This window comes from Diplotaxodon limnothrissa, linkage group LG23 (genome assembly GCF_057381915.1).
Source record: "Diplotaxodon limnothrissa isolate DT_005_m linkage group LG23, D_limnothrissa_male_GT1.1, whole genome shotgun sequence".
NCBI lineage: Eukaryota > Metazoa > Chordata > Actinopteri > Cichliformes > Cichlidae > Diplotaxodon > Diplotaxodon limnothrissa.
In genome coordinates this window covers 1,140,750-1,162,610 of record NC_140617.1, presented here as the reverse complement: position 1 = coordinate 1,162,610, position 21,861 = coordinate 1,140,750, and the positions used below count along the sequence as shown (strand labels likewise).

Sequence of the window (21,861 nt, the reverse complement as noted above, 5' to 3'; positions counted from 1 at the left end):
TATGATACTGATACCTTGGCTGTGAGTATCTGCAGATACCAGGGTTAAATGAATGACTTAACCACTGCTTTCATAATCTTTGTTTAAAATTAAACAAAAGATAAATGCATTGAAAATTAGAAAATGTAGAGTTGTTTCATTGGTCTAGTCATAAGGCGGTTGTGTACTGCTGTCATTTACAGACATGATAGCTTCTGCTTTTGGATGTGACAAGAGATGACTGAGGTGAAATCCTTTTAATCGTCTTGACAACCGAGGCTTCGATTCCACTTATGTTACCATAAGTGGAATCGAAGCTTCCTGAAAAGCATGTAAAGGAGCAATTGAGCAAGAGAGAAGTGTTTTTGAGTACAAAGCTGCTGCAAACAACCAAAGAGCTCTTTGTGTAGCAGCCTGAAATGTCTGCTTTGCTGTTGGCTTCCTCCGCTGCTACTGTAGCTCCTGCTAACACCTGAGGTAGTAACCACAGGGCCCACGTTAGCCTGCCTAGCCTTCTGAGTCAGGAGGGCTGCATCCCTATTATCAACATTTGATGCGAGCCTCCACTTAAATGTCTGCCGGCTTCTTTTCACTAAAAAAAATGGGTCACTTCTCCTGGGTTTCTCATGCTTTTGCATGCAAACAAATCAGCTCAGTCACATTTTGCTCGTGCAGCTGAGTCAATTTACTGCAAGCCCATTTTCAAATTTTATTTGTGACATACACAGTCATACACAGTACTGTATGCAGTGAAATGCTTACACTTAAAGTTAAAAATAAAATAACTGTACAACAAAATACACAATATAGAAATATATAAGAATATATGAAGAAATATAAGAAACAATAACAGCAGCTGTACGAGTAATAAATGGAAATGAAGAAATATACTGTCCAGGGTTGTGCAGTCCACATGTGTGTCTTGTGCAGTGCAAATATGCTTAAAGTGATTTATTTAAGTGACTTAAGTGATAAAGGGATTCAATCAGATGACCACGCAGTGTAGTTGTGCAGCAGCCACTAGTGTAAACAAAGTCCAGAAAGTCCAGTGTGTGTGTGTAAGAACCACATGTGTGGGTCAGTACTGTGTGGTGGTGTGATTGAGAGACCGTATCGCCTGCGGGAAGAAGCTCCTCCTCAGTCTCTCTGTGTTGGTCTTCAGGGAGCGGAATCGCTTTCCTGACCTCAACAGAGAGAACAGTCTGTTGTTGGGATGGCTGAGGTCCTTCACCATCTTCCTGGCCTTGGTCCAGCACCGCCTGCTGTAGATTGAGTGCAGGTCAGGGAGCTCGGAGCGGATGGTGCGCTCAGCTGACCGCACAACCCTCTGTAGAGCTCGTCTGTCCTGCATGGTGCTGTTCCCGAACCAGGTTGAGATGTTTCCCGTCAGGATGCTCTCTATGGTGCACGAGTAAAAGTTCCTGAGCACCTTGGAGGGCAGTCTGAAGTCTGTCAAGCGTCTGAGGTGGTAGAGACGCTGTCGGGCCTTTTTCATGTTGATGTGACAGGACCATGACAGGTCCTGCGTGATGTGAACTCCGAGGTGTTTGAAGCTGTATTTGGTATTTGGCTGGACAATGCAGAGGTGGGGGTGAGCGGTGTCTGATTTTAATTAGCAGCAGAGCTTGTTATTACTGTGTTCTGCTGCCCACAGTAAGCAGGTAAAAAGCCCCTCTCTATCAGCCCCTCGTAAGCAGCTGAAGTGCCAGGCTAAGCCTACGCAAAGCAGATGCCCCACAGTCTTATCTGAGGAATGCGTGGCATCGTCACCGAGGATCTCCTCTGCAGGGAGGAAGCTTTATTATCTCAAAGCCTCTTTCTCCTTTGATTGTCCCCTGAGACCACTCGTAGATGTTTACTTTTTCCTGCCTGTGTCTGCAGATTTTTTTCTTCTCTTTTTTCTGTCACTACCTTTTTATTTTAAGATATATTTGATTTTCCTTCTGTGCACTGCTGCTCAAATTGAGCTGCAAATCTTCGTGCCTTGCATACGGATACTGTAGCCGTGTGCTTTCTCTGTTAAAGCTAGCGTAGAGAGAGCCGCTCAGGAGTTATTGAAAGATTCAAACCAGACGGAGCTCATGATGGAGGATAATGATTGTGCTGTCCTTTGTGGTCTCTAAAGTTTTGCATGCCTTGGCATTTTACAGGCTTGCATGTTTTTGGGACTGTGGTCAGCAAGCCTGGCAGAGCCACAAGCTCATGAGTTTGAAGTTGCTCTCCTTTTCCTCTAATTCTCAACTGTGGCCTCGATAATTACAGACTTGGCTTCATGAAGATGTCTTTATTGTTGCATTTTTGTATTTCTCCATTTTATATTATGTAGTTTCTTTTGTACGCGTTATAGAATTAATCCCTGCTGTATGTTTTTTTTCCAGTTAAACTTAAAGTGAACAGATGATGCTCATTTATCACAGAGGCAAAAGAAAACTGCAGGAAACACAAACGACCAATGAAGGCTCCAGATTAACTGGTTAGAACACATCAGTTGCTGGGTAGCCTCGTGTGGTTTGCTTTGCTTTCTTAGTTAATCCAAAACATGAATTTCTTCATGAGATGCTAATTGTTGTGTAATTATTCTTTCTTCAGCAGATACTCCTGCAATTAACGAGTCAGGGAAAAGCCAGAACATTGGCTTTGCTACCGTTGCACAACTGGATTTTTGTGCACATGAAATGCGATGTCATCTTATCTGAGCTAGCCAACTATCTGCAGACTGACTCTGTATTCACGATTTTTGTCATTCACCAAAGAGTTTAATTGAAAACAAACTTTATGATGGGGAAATTAATCATTCATAATTGAGAAACCTCATGTGTCAGTGCCTCCTTTCTGTAGCGGTGCTTAATTTGGGGATTTCTGTGAGTAAAACTTTCCCTTTTTTTGCGTCTGCTTCAATGACAGAAATGATAAACTATCCGTCTTGGTACTTACAGGACTCGAGCCAGGATCGGTTTACCAAAGCCGGCTGTTCACCCTGCAGCGATTTAAGCCAGGTTCACGTTTCCCCAAGAGGGGGCTCGCAGCGAGCGCAGCGTGCATTACTGATGCACAGCCACGCTACGTGATCCATCACCTGCAAACTTTACCCAGCTGCTTCTCCTGTGATTCACACTCAGCTGACCTGTAGATCACTGTTCTGCATTACGTTTGTGATAGACAGCATTAACTTGGATTATATTCTTTGGCTGTGACCCAGCTGGATGTTACAGTGAATCAGTGCTCAGCACTACTTCAGTTCTGCTCCAGGTGACTTCTAATGAATCTGCAATAACAGCCAGACTTTGAGTCAGTGATGTAAAGCTGTCATCGTGCCAGCCTGAGATACTCATACATCTCCAGAGTTGTTTTAGTCTAAAGTAAACAGATTCAAAGAAGTGACACTTTACAATGATTCGGATGCAGTTAGGCTCTGCATGAGTCTGTAACGATGCTGTTGGGGCGTGGGCGCTGTTGACTTTAACAGGGGAACCGCCAATAGAAAACCCGGGTGGCAGCACGTGTGGTCCACCAACTGGAGAAGTGCTTAACTTGGGGGTGGGGTTAAAATAATGTCCCAGCTGATGTCATACAATTCACTTCAAGATACAGCTAAACACACACAAACAGATTTAAAGCCATACAAAGTTTATTTAAAAGACATCAAGGAACCAATAAAAACTCTGACTGAAAACCTCAAACTTTAAAGAAACTTTATTTCTGAGAGAATTCAGATCACCATCTTTTCTTTTCTTTTTTTTTATGATGGTCACAGCGATGTTTGTCTCCAGCAGCAGGAGTAATAATGTTGTTTTTCTCCTGTTCCTGTTTGCAGTCACGCCTCCCTTCATATAGTCTCACACATGGACACTATGTCACTTAAATAGTATTTCTTTGCTTTACGGGCGATAAAGCCCATGATGGAGACAGAGTTTCCATTAAAAGACTTAAACTGCCAGAGCACTAAAATCATCATCATCACTTCATGGTGCAACAAGAAGTTGCAGAAAGTTCCTCTCAGGGTCTGCTGTGTGGGCAAAGCTGTTGCTTTTAAATAGATTTTAGATTGAAACATGTTAATGCAGGTAATAACCTACCTCCCATACTTACAGCCTAAATACACATATCTTCTGCTGTGATAAAAATAGGCAGGTTTCACTGGTTAATATACTGGTAACCTGAAATGAGAGCGTGGTTTCTTCTTTTCTTTTTAAATAAACCTTTGGAACGATGAGATGATGCTGTTGAACTGCAATATTACATCTAAACGGTTTAGCCGATGCTTTGAAAGAGCCGGTGTCTGACTGTGTTGCAGTTAAACTGCAGTAAATGTTACTGCAGTTGTGCCAATCATGTGATTCGTCATGAAGACGTTTGTCCCTTACAGCATGAGGGCGAGTCTGGGAGCTTCCCCGTGGTGATGAAGTCAGTCAAGTCCATAGTAAGGAGTGAACAGCTCTCGGTGATCTGCTGGAAGTTGTGCAAAGACTGTTTTGTGTTGGCAACATGTCAGCAGTGAAAATCAAGTCATTGGCAGATAGAGATGAGTCGTTGTGGTCCAGAGTTGCTTAACTTAATTAGACCTGAACCAAGTGGTGCAGCATACATTACTGTAGTTGTTTTTTAAGACTGAATCATGTGCAGTCATTAGCCCAGTTGTGGCTTGCCCTAAGTGCTCTCAGCATTTGTGTCTTTGTTGCTATCACTAAGCGGAAGGGTTGAATTCCTGTGCAGCATCTGCAGCTGCAACTTATGGTTTCCCTAGCAAGGCCGTGTGACGTAAGTGATGTGACAATAATATGCATCTGATGCTTGACAAACGCGTCGTTTTCTCTCTCGTTGAAATGGATGTGTCTGACCTACTTAGATGACTGAGCTGTTTTTAAAGACCGCAAACATGGAAGGGCTTTTTTTTTTCAGTCAAATATATTTAAATCAACATATATTGACCTACCAAACTCTTACATTTACTTATATAGAGCTGTCTGCTAGGTTAATCAGCAGGATACTTGGAGTGAAATTCTGTGGGTGAAATTCCACAGATGAAATCTGATACTGAAGAGAAACTATTTCACTTTGTGCTTGATTCATTGTTTAGACCTGTGAAACGCTAAAACGATTTATATTGGAATTCAAAAAGTCATGTTCGTAAATAAGCTCTGGACAATGTGAGAAGAGTTTTTATTTTAACATGTCACGTGTGGGAGGAGGTGGCCTCTTTCACATACTTTGTGACTATACTGGAAATACTTTGACTCCTGTGTGAAGGTGTGCAGGAGGCAAACTGAAGATATTTGCCTGCCACACTCAGATTGAGGCAAATGGATGCGTGCAGTTGTGACCATATGATTGGGTTGGACACATGCACCATCACCTGTTAATGTCTGCAAAGGTAGTGTCACTCCTTTCATCCTTGCACTGGAACATGCCTCAGCTGCACAAGTGTAGTCTTATTCTGTGGGAAACTCAGCACTGTCTTCTTTAGGCTTGACACCAATGTTTATCTGTAATCTGTCTTCTTCAGGTGCTGCGTAGTGAGAGAGAAGCGGTGTGTGCGGCATGCTGAGGCCACACCCCCTGGCTCAGAATGAGTGTCAGAGATGGCGCTGCCAACATGGCAACGACTGCAGGTGGGGGAGGCGGGGGAGGCGGGCAAGCTAACCCTGTCGATCAGGATGGCCGCTCATACACGCTCCAGATCTATCCGAGGTTGGCTGCTTACCCATCCACCTGCTGCAACCTCAAGTGAGTATCTCACCTGGAAAATAAACATCAGCATCAACGGTTTAGTTAGTTTGTCGTTGCTTCATTTATTTTTATGCGCACAAACTTATTGCACAACTTATTTATAATAGTTTTTTTAATCTGCCCTGCTTCTATCAGAGTGCAGAAGGATGCAACGGCTGCTTCGGTGATCTCGGACGCCACTACGGCACTGGGGCTGGACCCCAGACGCCTGTACGTGCTGGCAGAGGTGAAGGAATGTGGTGGGGAAGAGTGGGTGCTGGAGGCCGGAGACCTGCCGGTACAGAGGTTCCTGCTGTGGCCTCGAAAAGCACAGGAGCAACACCCTCAGAGCCTTGGCTTTTACTTCTTACTACAGGTAGAGTTGACAGCACACGACACGTTACAGTCAGCTCAGTCAACGTGCTTCTACTCTCTGTTTCTCCTTTAGTGAGAAAAAACAGCAAGTTGTTAAACCCTAGATACAAGTTTGCAGACTATTTATGGAAAATGTAACAGAAAAGGCGAGAAAATCATTTTTCCAGCACATGTAACAGCAGCATGTGTGAGACGAGTGCTGTTTGGCCCTGGCCTTGATGATTTTGGCCGGTTTGAAGGAATGCAAACAGCCCGGAATATTTTTAACAGTCTCAAGAAATCAGTGTGTCAGTTTGACGAGTAGACGGCTAATACGTGCTGTTTTTGTCTTTATAATTTAATCCAGGAGAGGAATCGTGATGGCTCAATCCGTTATGTCCACCTCCCGATGTTGTCCAAGGAACAGGAGGCACAGCGGCTCGCTGCCAGGGGCTTCCTTCCCCCTCCCCAGGATGATTTTGCAGACCTCTGCAACCTCCCCGTCCTCAATGAGGACAGCATATTAAACAACTTGCGCACACGGTTTCACAAGAAAAAGATCTATACCTATGCAGGGAGCATCCTCATCGCCATCAACCCCTTTAAGTTCCTGCCTATCTACAACCCTAAGTACGTCAAGATGTACGAGAACCACCAGCTGGGCAAACTGGAGCCTCATATTTTTGCTATCGCAGATGTGGCCTACTATGCTATGCTCAGGAAGAAGGTCAACCAATGCATTGTCATCTCTGGGGAGAGTGGCTCAGGCAAGACCCAAAGTACCAACTTCCTGATCCACTGTCTGACTGCTCTCAGCCAGAAGGGCTACGCCAGCGGGGTGGAGAGGACCATCCTGGGTGCTGGACCAGTTCTGGAGGTAAGATGCTATGTGTGATGGCTGGGTCTGTCTCTACTCCAGTGGACAATTTAATTGAACTGTAGCTCAGCTAATTTGAATTAGCCTAGCCTTGCCATGCCTTAAACCTTAGCTGATCCAGCTGCAGGGACTAAAGAAAGTATATTAAAAATGTTTACATAGACCCACGGGTGCAGAAAAAAGATGGTTTGGACTGAGAGCTGAAGTCCACACAGGTTGCCACATCATTAGGCATACGCTTCTTTGTCATTTTTTAATCTATATTGGACCATAATTTACAAAATGAGCATCAGTCTGTATTGAAGAAGACCTGAAATTAGTAATCGAGACTATAAACTCGTTAGGAAAGTGTTTACCGAAGTAATGGGTCACATAAGTTTTCCCATAGACTTCTACACGATCTCACTTCCACTTCCTTAGAACCACTGCAGGTTTAAGGTGCCTCCACATGGGCGTCGCTCCTCAGAGTGCCATACTTATTTACTGCACTGGTTTCAGTCAGTTGCTCTCTTGATTAGGTCACATCGAGTGGTGAGAGCACTTCCTCAGAAGTGACTCATGATTTTGCTTAGACGTACAAAAGCACAGACACGAGATGAAAAAACTGCAGCGAGCTACATTTGGAGATATTTCACAGGTTTATATGTCTGTAGTTATGAATGGTGAAAACATCTGAGCTCATGTCGAACTGAGGAAATCTATTTTCAGGCTGCTGCGTGGGCTAACATGACAGAGCCTGTTTTTGTACAGTGTAAATGTCTGTGGCATAAAGAAAGAAGAAATGAAAAAAAGGGAAGTTGCTTTATTAACACCATCATGTTGCTTCATTGCCTTTGAAAATGCTGTGGGAAGCCAGGCAAGATAAAAGGCTTTGTATTGGTTTCCTATCTGCTTTTGAGCGCACAGATGATTTTGATTACATTTGCAGTGCTGGTTTACGTAGCTGAAGGTAAAACACAGCTTTTCTCTGACTTCTGTCTTTGACAGGAGAAATATGTGCCCGTTTAATTTGGAGCTAAACTTTGACCAAACGGACTTTTGTCAAAGTTTCGGTCAGGTGACCGTACGTGTTCCTGCTTTCTGCTGTGAGAAACTGGATACTTGTACTGACTCGCTCTACAACCGCTGACAGCTGAGACTGAACCAAAACGATAAACAAAGTGAAACGTAGCACTTGGTGTAAGTCGCTGGTGGGTAATTACGAATGATTAAAAAAAAGAATTTTCCATAGTATAAAAACAGCACAGAGGCGTGGCCGGGTCTTTGAACAGCGCGTCTCAGGACAGGAAAGGGCGGTGCTAATCAGATGAACTGCACGACATGCATGCACATATTCAAATGTCCACTTTGGAGCTCATTACACGAAGTCTTCTGTCCGTCAGGCTGCTATCACAGTTTAAAAAACAACATAAAAAACATAAATCGTGCAAATATGTAGGTAAACGCTAACAGCTGCCTACTTTTACATTGTTTTAACAAAGCGCTGCAGCATAACGTGCAGCTGTTGCCTCTGCTCGAGCTGAAACTCGGAGCTACGTGGCAAAGAACAGAGTCGACTTGGTTTTGTTTATTTTTCATCGGCGTAATGAGAAACGGGGTCTCCTCCACTTTCACATATGGAAGAATTTACCTCTGGTCAGACCTCGAGCAGCATTATTATTGTAAAGTCATTTTCAGCATTCACATCATCGTCTCTTTGTACTCTCTTATAAGCAGTGAGTGTTGTCTTACATTGTATTTTGTAGATTAAGTCAGCTTTGAATATTTTCCACAGTGTGTTAGCCCTGCAGCATCGACTGAATTCACCATGATGCTGTGTGCAGATGATGACAGATAAAAAGCTTCTGTCTGCGGCTGCAATGAGATTTCAGGCTGGAAAGCCCTGCTGCACATTCACCTAAATGCCAAGTAGACAAAAAGCAGAAATCCCACTACTTGTTTTTAGTTTGATAGCCTTCGTCAGAGTGGGGAAGCGATTACTCTCGGTCCTGATTTGGAAGTAAATCTCTACATATTTTTCAGTTTTAATGTTGCAGAAGTGGGGCTAAAAATAAACCTCTAGTCAGAACAGCCGCATGTGGAATGTGGTTTATTCAGAGCACAAAATGGTGCAGAGAAGCGAACCCCCCACCCCGATCTCTGAAAGTAAGTCTGTAGAGCACGCACTGCTTGGAAACAGAACTAAGTAAAAAAAGAAGTTTAACAAGAACTGGCCACAAGCTGTTGGCTGAATGGCAAGAACAGAGGGTTTGCCATAACTTGCAGTAACTCAGTGTGTTCATCTATCATCTGTCCCATCTCTGACGCCACCCCTGACTCAGTATTCGAGCTCTTCCTCACAGAACTGCTGCTGCTTTATTCAGATGCATTTGAATGAGCGCAGCCTGGGTCCCTTGATGTGTGTCACTCTGTCAGAGTCTTTGGTTCTGGATGGCAGGTTGAGGGAAGAAGGGGAGGAGGCAGCAGAGGCTTTTCCCCTTCAATCAGCAGAGTTCTGGTCCCTCTGGCAAACACAGTGCCTCTCTGCCGTTTACTCCCAGAATGCAATGGGTGTGTGCTATGTCAGTCCAGAGCTGTGGTTGCAGGGCCAGACAGGGAGACGAGTTTGGCCTTTACTGGCCTGGTCAGCGGAGGAAATGGCGATCGGGTTGGGTTGCATCTGGGACCAGTCACGCAATCGCCCGGGATATTGACCAGCTGTGCATTTCCTCTTGGCATCATTACAGCAGCTAAAGATGGGTTTTACTTAGAGACGTGGAAACTTTAGTGTTTTTAAGGTTTGCTCCTTAGCGTTAGCCTGCTGAAAGACTCTTCATGTGAAAATGGCTGAGATGGCTGACATGAAGCAAATGTTCTTTACTCAGAAATCAAATGTTCCCTGTATACCAATACCACACAAATGTAATGGGAACCCTTTGAATTTCTGCAGTGTTTACTTATTAAATATGGGCCAAATGCCATGCATCCATTTTTCTCCTGCTTATCAAATTCAGGGCAGGTGGCAGGATATGAGGCTAATAGAGGAAGGCGGCCAGTTTCAGATCACTTGTTACCTTAATGTGTGCGTCTATAGGTTGCAGGCATACCAGGCACATGGCGAACATGCAGTCCAGGCTGAATTGTTGAGTTGATCTCTGTGCTAACGACTTCTCTAAAAGCTTCTTGTAGTTGTTTGTTCCAATTAAGGACATGAGGTTGAATGTGTGAGGTGTGCTGGCGCAACAACTTAGGAAGGGTCTTAGAAAAAGTGTTACAACGATAGCTGAAACTTTTCTGTAGAAAATACAGTTAATTTGTAAGAAGGTGTTCTTTAAACATGAAAAACCTCATGAATAAAAATATCTGCAGCTTGCTGAAATACTTGTTGGTCTGGCCAGTATGGAAAAAACACTGGTTAGGAGACCACAAAGGAAACCACCGTGGCACAAACGGCCACCTGGCTGTCCCGCATCACAATTCTCTTTGGACAGATGAGACAAAAGTCGAACTTGTGGCAAAAATGTACAAAGATGTTTGGAGGATCTCACCCAGCTGTGAAGCACGGCGGAGGCAGCATCGTGGTTTGGCTACTCGGGCTCTCCTTCTACAGACTTGATGTCTCGCCGTCTTTCAAGGAATAAGTATTAAAAATTGCATCCAAACTAGAGCTGGGCGATATGAGATTTTTTCATATCACGATATGTTTTTTTCATTTCAGGCGATAACGATATCTATCACGATATAAGCCAAATAACTATATTTGTAAGATTTAAATGTGCCGTTGCTCACAAGTAAAATGTGAAATAACCAGCAGCTTGTTTTTATTAAAATATTTATTTCCCATAATAAGTTCAACAGGGTAGATGTACTTAAGGAACATGAGACTTTTTCAGATAAATAAAGGCAAATATTGCAAACTACACAAAAGGCAGCCGCTAAAGCGTTTAAGTTTCAAAATAGAACAAACGAAACAGACTAAATTGTCAATTCCACTTAGAAACAAAATATTAATTCTAAAAATAAATCTTAGTTTGTTTTACAGAAGAACAGACAAAACTGACTAACTTTTGTCAATATCAAATAAACTGAGAACTAAAAGGAAATTCTCAATCTCTCCTTGTTGTATAGCTGAGCTTTTCAAACAGTTTTAACAGTTACTTTAGTCTGACAAAAGCCGAATGACGAATCAGCGCTTCCAGTCAGAGACTGAGCTGCACCGCTTTATTGTATTTCCAGACTTGCTTTCGGCACATTTACAGTGCAGCTACTCTGTTTTTTGTCAGACTTGAAATAGCCGAAACACCTTCACACTACGGGACTTCTGTGGCTCTTCCGTTCGACAATCTCTCCGGCGTTGGAACCATCATCTGTTTTCTCTTCGGTAACCTTAAATCAACCGAGAGCGTGACCGTTCTCTAGTCGGCGCACTCATTTCCTCCATTACCCGGACGCCACGGCGGCTGGCTGCTTCCCAAACAAATACGCATGTGCGGCTTGGCACTTGTCCTGTACGTAACAAGTCACGTGACGTGACGCTGCGGCTGTGATTGGTTCGGCTCTGCGCTACTTAATTTGGATTGGCTGTTCTTCTTTTTAAGAGGACAAGAGCGATGAGGCCTATCGCAATAGTTACATTTTTCTATCGAGAAAAAGTTATTTCGCAATACATATCGTTATCGTTCTATCGCCCAGCTCTAATCCAAACATTTACAGATTGTCAGAGCAGCAGTCCAAACCCAGAAGCTTAGGAGTGTTTGGGTGAGTCACCAACATAATGACACAAAGCACAGAAGTAAATCAATAAGGTGATTTTTGACAAAGAAGGCGACCCAAAGACGACCGTTCATCCAAGAATTCTTAATAACTAAACTGTCATAGCGTAATAGTTCCTCCTCTTTATTGTTTTACAAGAAGAATCTGGCCTCAGTAATCTGACTGGTCACTCACCCTTTCAGCCTGAGTGATTATTCATCATCTCTTTTACTTTAGTCAGGTTGTGTTTGAGCTGGATGAACCTCCTAAGTAATGAGTGTAGAAGTTCTGGTCGTTTTAAGGTTCGTAGCGCTCACGGCTCTGTCGACGTCGTTAGAGGGTTCTATACTATTTTTAGTGTTTTTGCCCAAATGGAGGAATTTTTACAAAAGGATTTAATTTGGTTCCTTTTTTGGAGGCTGGTCAGGTTACAGCAGTGGAAAGTGTGTGACTGTGTATCTGAACACGTGTGTGTCATCGAGCTATAGGGGAGGCCTAAAGGTCCGGCCCACATTTTGACGAGGTGAGATCATCATGTGTGGTGCTGGCTGCGTGCTGTTGCTGGCAGAATGAATGGCCACAACCTGAAACCATCTGCAAAGCTCCTGTCCTACTTAGCGCCCCCCTTTTTCTATATGCTGCTCTGTTCTTTAATTTTTCAGCCTCTGTCCTGAAAATAATGGAACAAATAAAAGCTTCAAGCTGCAGAAAAGCAATAAAGCTGTGCTTCCACTCGTGAACCGGTTCGACTGGTTGAGCCTCTCTTACGTGGTTCTTTTGGCTTCTTTGTTTTCTTTTGCCAGACTTTAAAGCCATCTTTTTCTTTTTTTGCCAGTAGGGCCTGGCTCTGTTTAAGCAAGATGGCTTTCATATAGGAGAACTGTGCGTTTGAAAGCTGTGGTTAAGAATGATCTTATACTCCTGAGAGGGTGAAATATGCAGCTTTAAACTTTAGAACAGACAAAATATTTTGATTATATTCTGGTGCAGATTCATGCATGCTGGAAAGAGAATTAAAGTCTCTCAGTTATTTAAAAAAAAAGTGATAATACAAACAGTTTCTAGTCCATTGCAACACTTTGCTGAATACTTTATTTCAACAACACAAGCATATTAGCAGTTTGCTCAGGATAAAAGCATGATTGAGTCAATCGTGGTCCCGCAGACGGATGCAGAGAAAGCCAGGCAACGCTGTGCAAACAGTTTGTTTTCTCATGCAGATGAAAGCTCCTGATATGAGAGACTCCATTATTCCTTAGTTATGTCATAAATGTTGTTTCTCTAATGGTCAGTCCACTAGTGAGTGCAAGATCCTAATTTTTAATGCTAAAATAGAATTGTTGCCATCTGTGAATTTATAGAAAAATAGTAAAGCACATTGTTATTTTTAGATACCAAATCAGTTATTTACTTGCATTCCTAAACAGAAAAATGTGTTTTTATGGCAGGTGGTCTAATGAATATGTTCAGCACTGTAAGTAGCAACAGGATGTGTGCCTGCTGTAACACACAATGGATAATGAAACCAGCAGAACTTCAGTTCTTCTAATTGAAGCTGCCTCTGAAAGTGAGTGAATTCCTACAGACGCACAATGCTGCACCGCTCTGTCATCACACTAATAATCATACAGTTATTATCGTGGAATATGTGCTGGCTTAGCTTGTATTGGACCGTACAGTGTGGACAACAACTGGCAGTTATGGCAAATAGCTGTCTTTTTGTGGCCTCGGTGTCTTTTGATGCAATTATGTGATGAGTAATGTGGGTCGTTGTGCGATTAATCGCACAATCAGCCCGTCTAAGAAGGGCACAGATCGGCGTTCGAGTGGAATTCTAGTTTTTTATTTATTTTAAGTGAAAGTACCAGCTGAACGTTTCACCTGTCACTCTCTCTTCTAAATGTGGTCGTTTTAAAATGTGACACATATTCAAAGAAATTAGTTGAGAAATGTTGAACAGTTTAAATAAAGGCGTGAATATAGGTGGCCTGTTGGTTATGTAATATAAAGCTCTGTGCTGGAAGCTTAACATCTTACTCAAGCACATATGCCTTTTTCAGATCCTAAGCCTCCTCCTGCCACGCTCACTCTTTCAGACAGGAAGTTCCTGTTATCCCGAAGCACCAAACAGGAAGTCGCTACGACATGGGAAGTAGCAGCAGTAACTCTGTCTACTGTTAGCTCAGAGTCTTGAGGGGTGTGGGCAGGCCAGAGTATTGTATTGTAGTTCAGGAAGTGCAGAGGAGGCCATAGCATCTGCTGATCCATTGTTTATCTCTTGCTTATGAGTAGTTATTCAGGCTGGGTGGCATTGTGTGTGAGTCTGGGGAAAGCTGGCATTACTGTGATTAAGTCACAGTGCCAGCCCATGAGTCAGCCGTCCTATAAACGCACACGTATGCAGAGGCCTCCTGTAATCATACCGTTCAGCATCTTGCTGAAAAGCAGAACATGCTTCGCCCTGCAGTCCGCACACAGCTGACATGTAGCAGTACATGTCAGCTGTGCCACTTCAGGGTCTATTCGTGTGTTGTGACCACACCACAGGCTGGGGTTTGATGTGGTCCCCATCTAGACATGGGTGGAGTGGCTTAAAATGACTCCAATCTGGTAAAACACCAAACCACAAGAGGAGCAAAACTGGTGCATGAAAACTTTAACATACCTCTTGAACCTTTTCACTTCATGTCCTGCTTAATGTTACTTTTCAGTCCGATGAATCAGCCTTGCCGACTCACATCTATTGTTTTAGATGGACCCAAAAAGGCTCTGAGGTGGGAGCAGCACTTTGGCTTTAGCAACATTTTTTTTCTGCAGAGTGCAACACTGGAAAAAGTTTTATGACCATCAAAGATGATCATCAAAAATTATTCAGCCTGAAAAAATAAGGCATGTCAGAAATCTGATGGCTGCAGTGGGAGGTTCCTCTTGAACTCGGCGCCGAGGCTCTGGACCAAAGGCCTTCCTTCAGAAGCTGCAGATGCGTTATCAGTTATGACAGCAGGCTTGATACCTTCTGTGCAAGGTCATCACACAGACTGGACTGACTGTGGCATATCGGCTGTGATTATCAGAATGAACTGCTGTGGGTTTAGATTGTCTCGTTAAATAAAAGAGGAAATAGTTCTGAAGTCTGTGAACCCTAAAAGCGCTTTAACTTACATCCTGGATCCAGGATCCGGCTCTGTGCAGATCTTTGCGTCTGCCGTCCAGGACTGTAGCTCTGTGATGGTGGAGCTGTCATGGATTTCAATATAACCTTCTGCAAAGGGCTGATAGGTTTCTGTGCTCATCAGTCATTGTACCCTTCAGAGGTTTGAGAACCTTAATTAGGTTCTCCAGTATCCTTGACATAGTTTCTGTGCATGAGACTCTCCTGCTGTTCTACATAGCGCTCCAGCATGTCACGTGCTTGTGAACAGGCCATTCCAGCTTCTCCTGCTCGGTTTTCAGGGCACGGCTGGCTGCTGTGCTTCAGTGGACAAACAGGAGCCTGTTTTACTGAGACACACAATCTGACGCCCCAGTTCAGCTGCTGCATTGATTGCATTTGTTGTGTTGTTGTTTCGTCTGTAATAACAGGGATGTGCTTTTGCCCTTCATTTCCATTCCGTCACCGTTTGTCGGCGCGTCAGCGAGACGCTAACGTGTGTGGCCGAGCCTGCAGAGTTTCACGGTCCATCTCCGCTGCGATGTAAACAGAAAACTCAGTGGTTCTGCAGGTTAGGGTCAGAGGTTGCTTTAGTAAGAGCTCCACGTGGTGTGGTAAAAATTCCTCATTGTGTCTTTTCTGAAGCGTCATCTGGAGGGGATATTGTTACTTCATTGATACCCTGAAATCCTGAATGCTTTGCAGCAGCTTTAGGCTGCATCCTCAGCTGTGAAACCTCCCACACTCCTGCTTTGGTTGTAGCTTTTAGCCCTGACTGTTTAAAAGCTGCAGGGAGTAGACGTTGTTCTTTCCTACCCGGCTGTCTTCCTTGCGCTGCCAGTAAACACACCGTGGCGATGTCTCCGTAGGTGCCGTGCCGCCGATAGCATGAGCCCCACGTGTTGCACAGTGGTAGCGCGCTCAGTTTATCCGCCGTCATCTTTGGAGAGCACAAAATGCTCCCGCGCAGCAGACTGAAACGATGTTCCTGCTGATGCATCCTTTAACTCTGCGCCTCCTTCATCATCACCGCTTGTTGCCGTTTCCACGACCGACTCGGCAGCTGCGCTCGTCACTTAACCCTAGTTCAGACTAAACACACTTCACAAAGATCAGAATTGCTGACATTCTTGCACTAAATGAGAATCGGAGAAAAAGTCGTGTGTGCCCGTTTCCTCCTTCATGGATTGTGCAGAATGACTCCTCGTGACCCCGCCGGTTGGTTCCTCTCGTGGTAGCTGTTCCTGCTTGCAGATTCAGTATGCCTGTGCTTCTGCGGAGGTGCCAGTATTTTTAGATCCTGTTCCTAAAATATAGACAATTGTGCAGTTTATTGTGAAACTTAAGTTGGGCGCAGATGGTTTAGAGTTAAAAACGACTTTTTACACCAGAGCAAAACTCCATCATTTAGCTTTTAAGTTGGTTTCTGTCAGTTTCTGATTTGCTTTCCAGGCTTTGCTAATAATAGGGAGAATTTGTTACAATCAGCCTTTGCATACTGAAGCGATTACTTTTTCCCCTCGACCACGACTACCACCACCGCTTTATTACCACCATGCATCCAGGAATTGATTTAGTGCTGTGTAGCTGCCAGGTGATAATTGCCCTATCACTGGCTGCCCTCTCCCCACACTGGAAGTTCTACACAACGCCCACTGTTTTAAAAAGGCCCAAAACATCATAAAAGACACCTCACATCCTGGCCACTCCCTGTTCGAACTGTTGCCCTCAGGCAGACGGTACAGGGCAATCAGAGCAAGGACTAATAGACTCAAACACAGCTGTTATCCAACTGCAATAACACATCTGAATACTACAAAAAAATGTCCATCACGCCACTCTTGTGTTAATCTATGCACGGTCTGAAGCATGTGTGTGGGAATGTATGTGAATGTTTTACTGTTATATCTTATTAGTATTTTAAGTATTCTATCTATTTTATTTATTGAATTTTATTGTTTTATTTATATTTTGATATTGCTAGGGATGATGCAATGATTGGGGACCATTCTTAATTTCGTTGTTCTCATGACAATGACAATAAAGTTTCTGATTCTGATTCTGATACTTTTTAAAAGCATAAGTTGCCATTTCTGTGTGTGATTGTTGTAATAATCAATAAATCTAATTAGAAAACTCCCCAAAAATTACTTCTACAACTTTTCTCTGTCCAAACCGGCATCATTGTGTTTGTTTTGTCTAGAAAGATTACAGGAGATGGAAGTATTTGTTTCTGACGTCGACGGCGTTGTGATGCTTGAAAGAATCCGTTCGTTGTCGGCGGTTCAGACGAGCTCGAAGGGTTTAAGCGTAGTCAGTGGGATATATTGGCAGCCTGAAGCCAAGCTTAGAGCAAGAACTGTGCAGAGATGTGGTTGGATTCAATCGCTGCCAACATCATGTGATCTCTCCAAAGCATTTCTCACATTCATGTCAACAACAAAGCGATTATTTTGTCTCTAAGCACCGATCAGCCTCGCCTCAGCGTTATGCCAGCGATGATATAGATCCCTGCTGCTTGGTTTTCCAATGTAACCGGTAATAGATGAGTGTGTCTAAGGCTTCAAAAACATGACAGATATAGTTTTTAGTTTAAACTTTCTGCTGCCAAACGAGTAAACATGTCCACCTAGCACTTTGAGTCATTTCTGCATGAGTGACTGCCGTTGTCCGCTGTGAATGTGGGAACTGGCAGTTGCTGTAGCGAGGCAGCGCCTGTGGAAACTTTAACTGAAGCTCTTTTGAACTGTAAAACCTGAAAGGATGCAGCGATGCTCCGGGACACATCTTCACTGATTACAAAGTTGTCTTAACGTTCCGCTTTGGCGTCAGTGTGCACGCTAAAACTATGCAGAAAATGGGGAAATACAACAACTTTCAGGGCAGCAAAGTCACAAAACATCCAATCTTGTGCAAAATCAAACTTTCCCTCCACGCTGGGTTTTCTTTTGTTTTGGTTTCTTCATGTTTATGCAGGCTTTCACTACATCTCATGTTTAAGCTGTGTTTAAATTATATCATGTCACACTCGCTTGTTGAGACAAACTGCTCATGAACTGCACAGTGAAAGACACTCCCCCAGTGTTCTGTGTGTGTGTGTGTGTGTGTGTGTGTGTGTGTGTGTGTGTGTGTGTGTGTGTGTGTGTGTGTGTGTGGGAGGAGCTTGTCTAAATAGGGATGTGAGTCTTCAGACTGGTAGGTCTGGCTCTCTGATAAAGTGGGAATGTACGGGGAGTTGGATACCAGTGAAACCGGCTCTCTGCAGGTCGAAATCAGTGAGAAATGTGCGCTGTGTGATGACACGGTCTCCCGCATATGTTTTTCATTTTTGAGGGACTGTTTTAAAATTCCATTCCTTATGGAGCTGATTAACCTTTAAAGGTACCTGTCTGGCTCTGCTGAAGCTAACATAGGATAAGTCCCAAAGATATTTGATGTCCAGTCACTGACAGCAGATTTTGCGGCCTGTCGAAACCACATGTTTTTAAACGGTTCATATCAGGTGGATCGTTTCACCAATATTAAATTTTGAATGTGAGAAAGGACAAAAACACATCACAACCACTCTGAATGCTTATCTAAATGTCTGTCTGCTTCGTCTATTCACATTTGGAGTTCATACTTTGGATGTGGGCTCATTTAAAATAAATGACTAAACACACAGAAGTGGGCTGAAAGCTCTCTGTATGCAGCGCGTGCACTCGCTGTAGATTGCCAAGGTCCCTTTCACCTAGTTGTGCCTTTTTTCCACCTCGTTCTTTTTCTGCTTCTTTTATGAACTTGTTGAGGGCAAACCATATTGCGTAAGAGTTCCTATTAGGCCTCGTCTTTCCATAGACAACGTGCAGCGAAACAGCTGCTGTATTTCCTCATACCTGCTGCGCTTCAAACCAATCAGACGAGCTGATGAAGGGCATGTTTGAATACGAATGATGCTGCAACATGTTTAGAATTCCCTCCGTGCAGCAGCCTGGGTCCTGCACAGATTTCCCAGGGTTTGGTGCTGGACACCGAACACATTTACTGACCTTCATATAGGGAATAGAAGAAATAGAAAGAAAACCATTTAAGCAAACAGAATAAAAACAACTGCATGGTTGATCTGAACAAGCAGACAGCTTGGATAAATTGTGTGCAGAAAAAAAGGGGAAAAACCTTCGTGAGTGGGTGAGTGGAGGCCCCGTCTGAGCAAGTTCAGAGCTGCAGACTGTTCTGGTCTCTCACGTACACACACACTCACGTGCACACACACACACACTCACGTGCACACACACACGCACGCACGCACGCACGTGCACACACACACACACACACACCTCATGTGAGCATCTTTCATCATCCATCAACAAGTAACAACTCTTCCCTCACTTCCTTCAAGGCAATATTAAAATCACATTTTGAGTTCTTTTTTTGCACTAAAACATAAAAATTGATCAAAGTTGTTCTTGCTTAAAGAACAAAAAAGAGCAGATGAGCGTGCACGGACAGAGCTGAAGCACAAGGGGTGTAAATATGCAGGAGAAAAGAAAATGGGTCAACGGTTCATCCTAAGGAATCTCAGTCGTGTTTGTGTGCGTGCGTGCGTGCGTGCGTGCGTGCGTGTGTGCGTGCGTGTGTGTGTGCACGCACTTGCAGTCTTTTTTCCAATCTTCCCCGACACCAGTGTATCAAATTCACCCTGCGACCGCCTTACAAAACAGAATGTACTTCCTATTTAACATGCATTGAGTCAACTTCCCCTGTGGTGGCCTTGTTTTGTGTTTGTGTGTGACCATGTGAACATCTCATCATGAAGAGGGGGAAAACGTGCTATTCTCGTAACGTATCCGTGCAATAAACAAGGCGCCTCAGAGAGGCTGGGTGAGCCTGGGGTCGTTGCGCCTCTGGCTGGGTTGCAATTGGCCCGAGACCTGGAGAGAAACGTTGGTGTGACACGGCCGTACAGAGGGTCTGCCCCAGCCTCATTTATCATTTCTGACCTAAGCTTTCTCACACACATTGACCCCGAGGAGGTGCAAAGAGCGATTCAATGAGAGTAAGAAAAGGGCAAATTCAGATGAGTTGCAGATGCTTACCCCACTCACTCCCACCCGCTTCTACAGTTTCAGCTTCAAAACAAGGTTTAACCCAGGACTGTGCAGCCTCTTTGTAGTTACGGAGGGTTGTTGTGACTTCAGCAAAGGTCCTGATTCCACTGATGGCTTGAAGGTTAACAGTTTAAAGAAAAGCTGCAGAGGTTTAAATGACTTTGGTAGTGCTGTGTGTTCTGATGTCTTCTCCTGTACACAAGCCCGACTGCAGTTTTAACCACTTAAATTCATTTTTTCTCATTATTTGACCAGAACATTGGGCTAAATTGTTGATTGGTTAGATCGATGCGCTCTGTGTAGTTGACTTTAATCCTCTTCTCTCTTCCAGGCCTTTGGGAACGCCAAGACAGCCCACAACAACAACTCCAGCCGCTTTGGCAAATTCATCCAGGTTAATTATCTGGAGAGCGGCGTGGTCAGAGGGTAAGTAACACCGTGTGTGTGTGTGTGTGTGTATGTGTGTGTGTGTGTGCGTGCGTGCGTGTGTGTTCTCTACAGCGCTGCGTCTTCCTCTTTACTTTTCTACCGCGTCACATGGGCCTTCCTATGTTCACTGTGTGTATATGGACTGAAACTTGCAACCACTAGCATGTCCTTCCTTTTTCTCAGCAGCCAGACTCTGGTTAGGAGCTGCATCAAAGTCTGGTCAGCCGTGTCACTTCCTCATTTCCTCATCAAGGCAGAGGAACAGATGCTCAGCGTCTTTAAAAAAAAAAGGCAACACGTCGAGCTTTAACAGGGCTCTAGACTAACTTTTTGCCATGGGCGTGCCGGTACGCCTAACTTTAAAAAGTTAGGCGTACCAGCACAAAAGTTAGGCGCACACAAATTTTCTAATAATTTATGTAATATAATGTGTTTGTCTGGATACACTGTGCTTTTTCAGCATTCAAAGATTGATGACACCGTGTCAGAGCACTGGCTATGAATTTCAGAAGGATCAGGCCTTAACAGAAAAGTTAGCAATAGTTCTTTTCCTATTACAGCTACATCCACTTCTGTCGTGCCTAGGCTGCTCACTAGGGCTGGGTATCATCACTGATTTCTATAATCCATTCGATTCTGGTTTTCAAAGTCCCGATTCGATTCAACTTAGCCAGAAGAGTCAGAAATATTATAATTCTGATCATTTATCAGTACTGACTTCATCAGAATTGTGAACATCACAGCAGATGCCTTTGTGTGAAAGTAACTGAGAATAAAACACAGAAAAACATGAAGGAGATTTTCCTGGTCTGGCTTTTTATAGCAGAAAACCTTAAAAATATTCTACAATGTTCTGCATATAAAGTTTAAATTTCTAGACACAGCGCTGTAAACAACGGTAGACTGGTGGGTAATAAGCGACTGAATAATACAGAAAACAGAGATTGGAGACGGGAAACTGTTCTTGAAGTACAGAGAGAGAGAGAGAGAGAGCTAGCTGTGCATGAAGTGTGATTTTAATAGTCGTGGAAGCAAAACAGCAAAATTCATGACGACATTGATTAAATGTGAAGCGCAGTTTGCTGCTTCTTTTGCTGCTGGCTCGGTGGATTTTGGCTGGAGAGACAAAACCTGCAGCTCAGAATCAGCGCAAAAAGACGTAAACACAGCGCGGACCTGATGCATCAGGATCGCTGAGCTCCGACAGCGTGTCCGTCTGCGGGCCGTCGGGTGAGAAAGCCGAGAAAGACAAAGTTGATTCTGATGCGTCGGTCTGTGTTTACGTCTTTGTGTGGAGTCCGTGTACCTGCTCTCATCTGCTGTTTGGTTGTTGTTGAAATGGTTTTGTGAGCTTTAATCTGAGAATCTGGTGTTTCTGGCAAAACACAGTTATATTTAAAAGTCTATTCAGGATTTAATGAATTGATATCGCTTTATTCAAGCTACTCACCTCCCACTTCCACCTGCACTTTCAACTGGACCACGGCCAATCAGAGAGGTCCCGCCCCTGACTATCTCTGATTGGTTTAGTCCACGATAGGGGCAAA

At 43.8% G+C, this 21,861-nt stretch overlaps 1 protein-coding gene across 1 annotated transcript in view; it reads left to right on the top strand.

Annotated features, from left to right (window-relative positions):
- The window catches only part of myo9bl (myosin IXb-like), a 57,001-nt gene that overhangs the window by 15,557 nt on the left and 19,583 nt on the right, over positions 1 to 21,861 (top strand). The window contains exons 2-5 of the mRNA XM_085348752.1: positions 5,483 to 5,703; positions 5,842 to 6,061; positions 6,407 to 6,916; positions 20,217 to 20,311. Of these exons, the coding sequence (XP_085204878.1) occupies positions 5,546 to 5,703; positions 5,842 to 6,061; positions 6,407 to 6,916; positions 20,217 to 20,311 (983 nt within the window). The 5' untranslated portion in view covers positions 5,483 to 5,545. The remainder of the gene's footprint in view (positions 1 to 5,482; positions 5,704 to 5,841; positions 6,062 to 6,406; positions 6,917 to 20,216; positions 20,312 to 21,861) is intronic.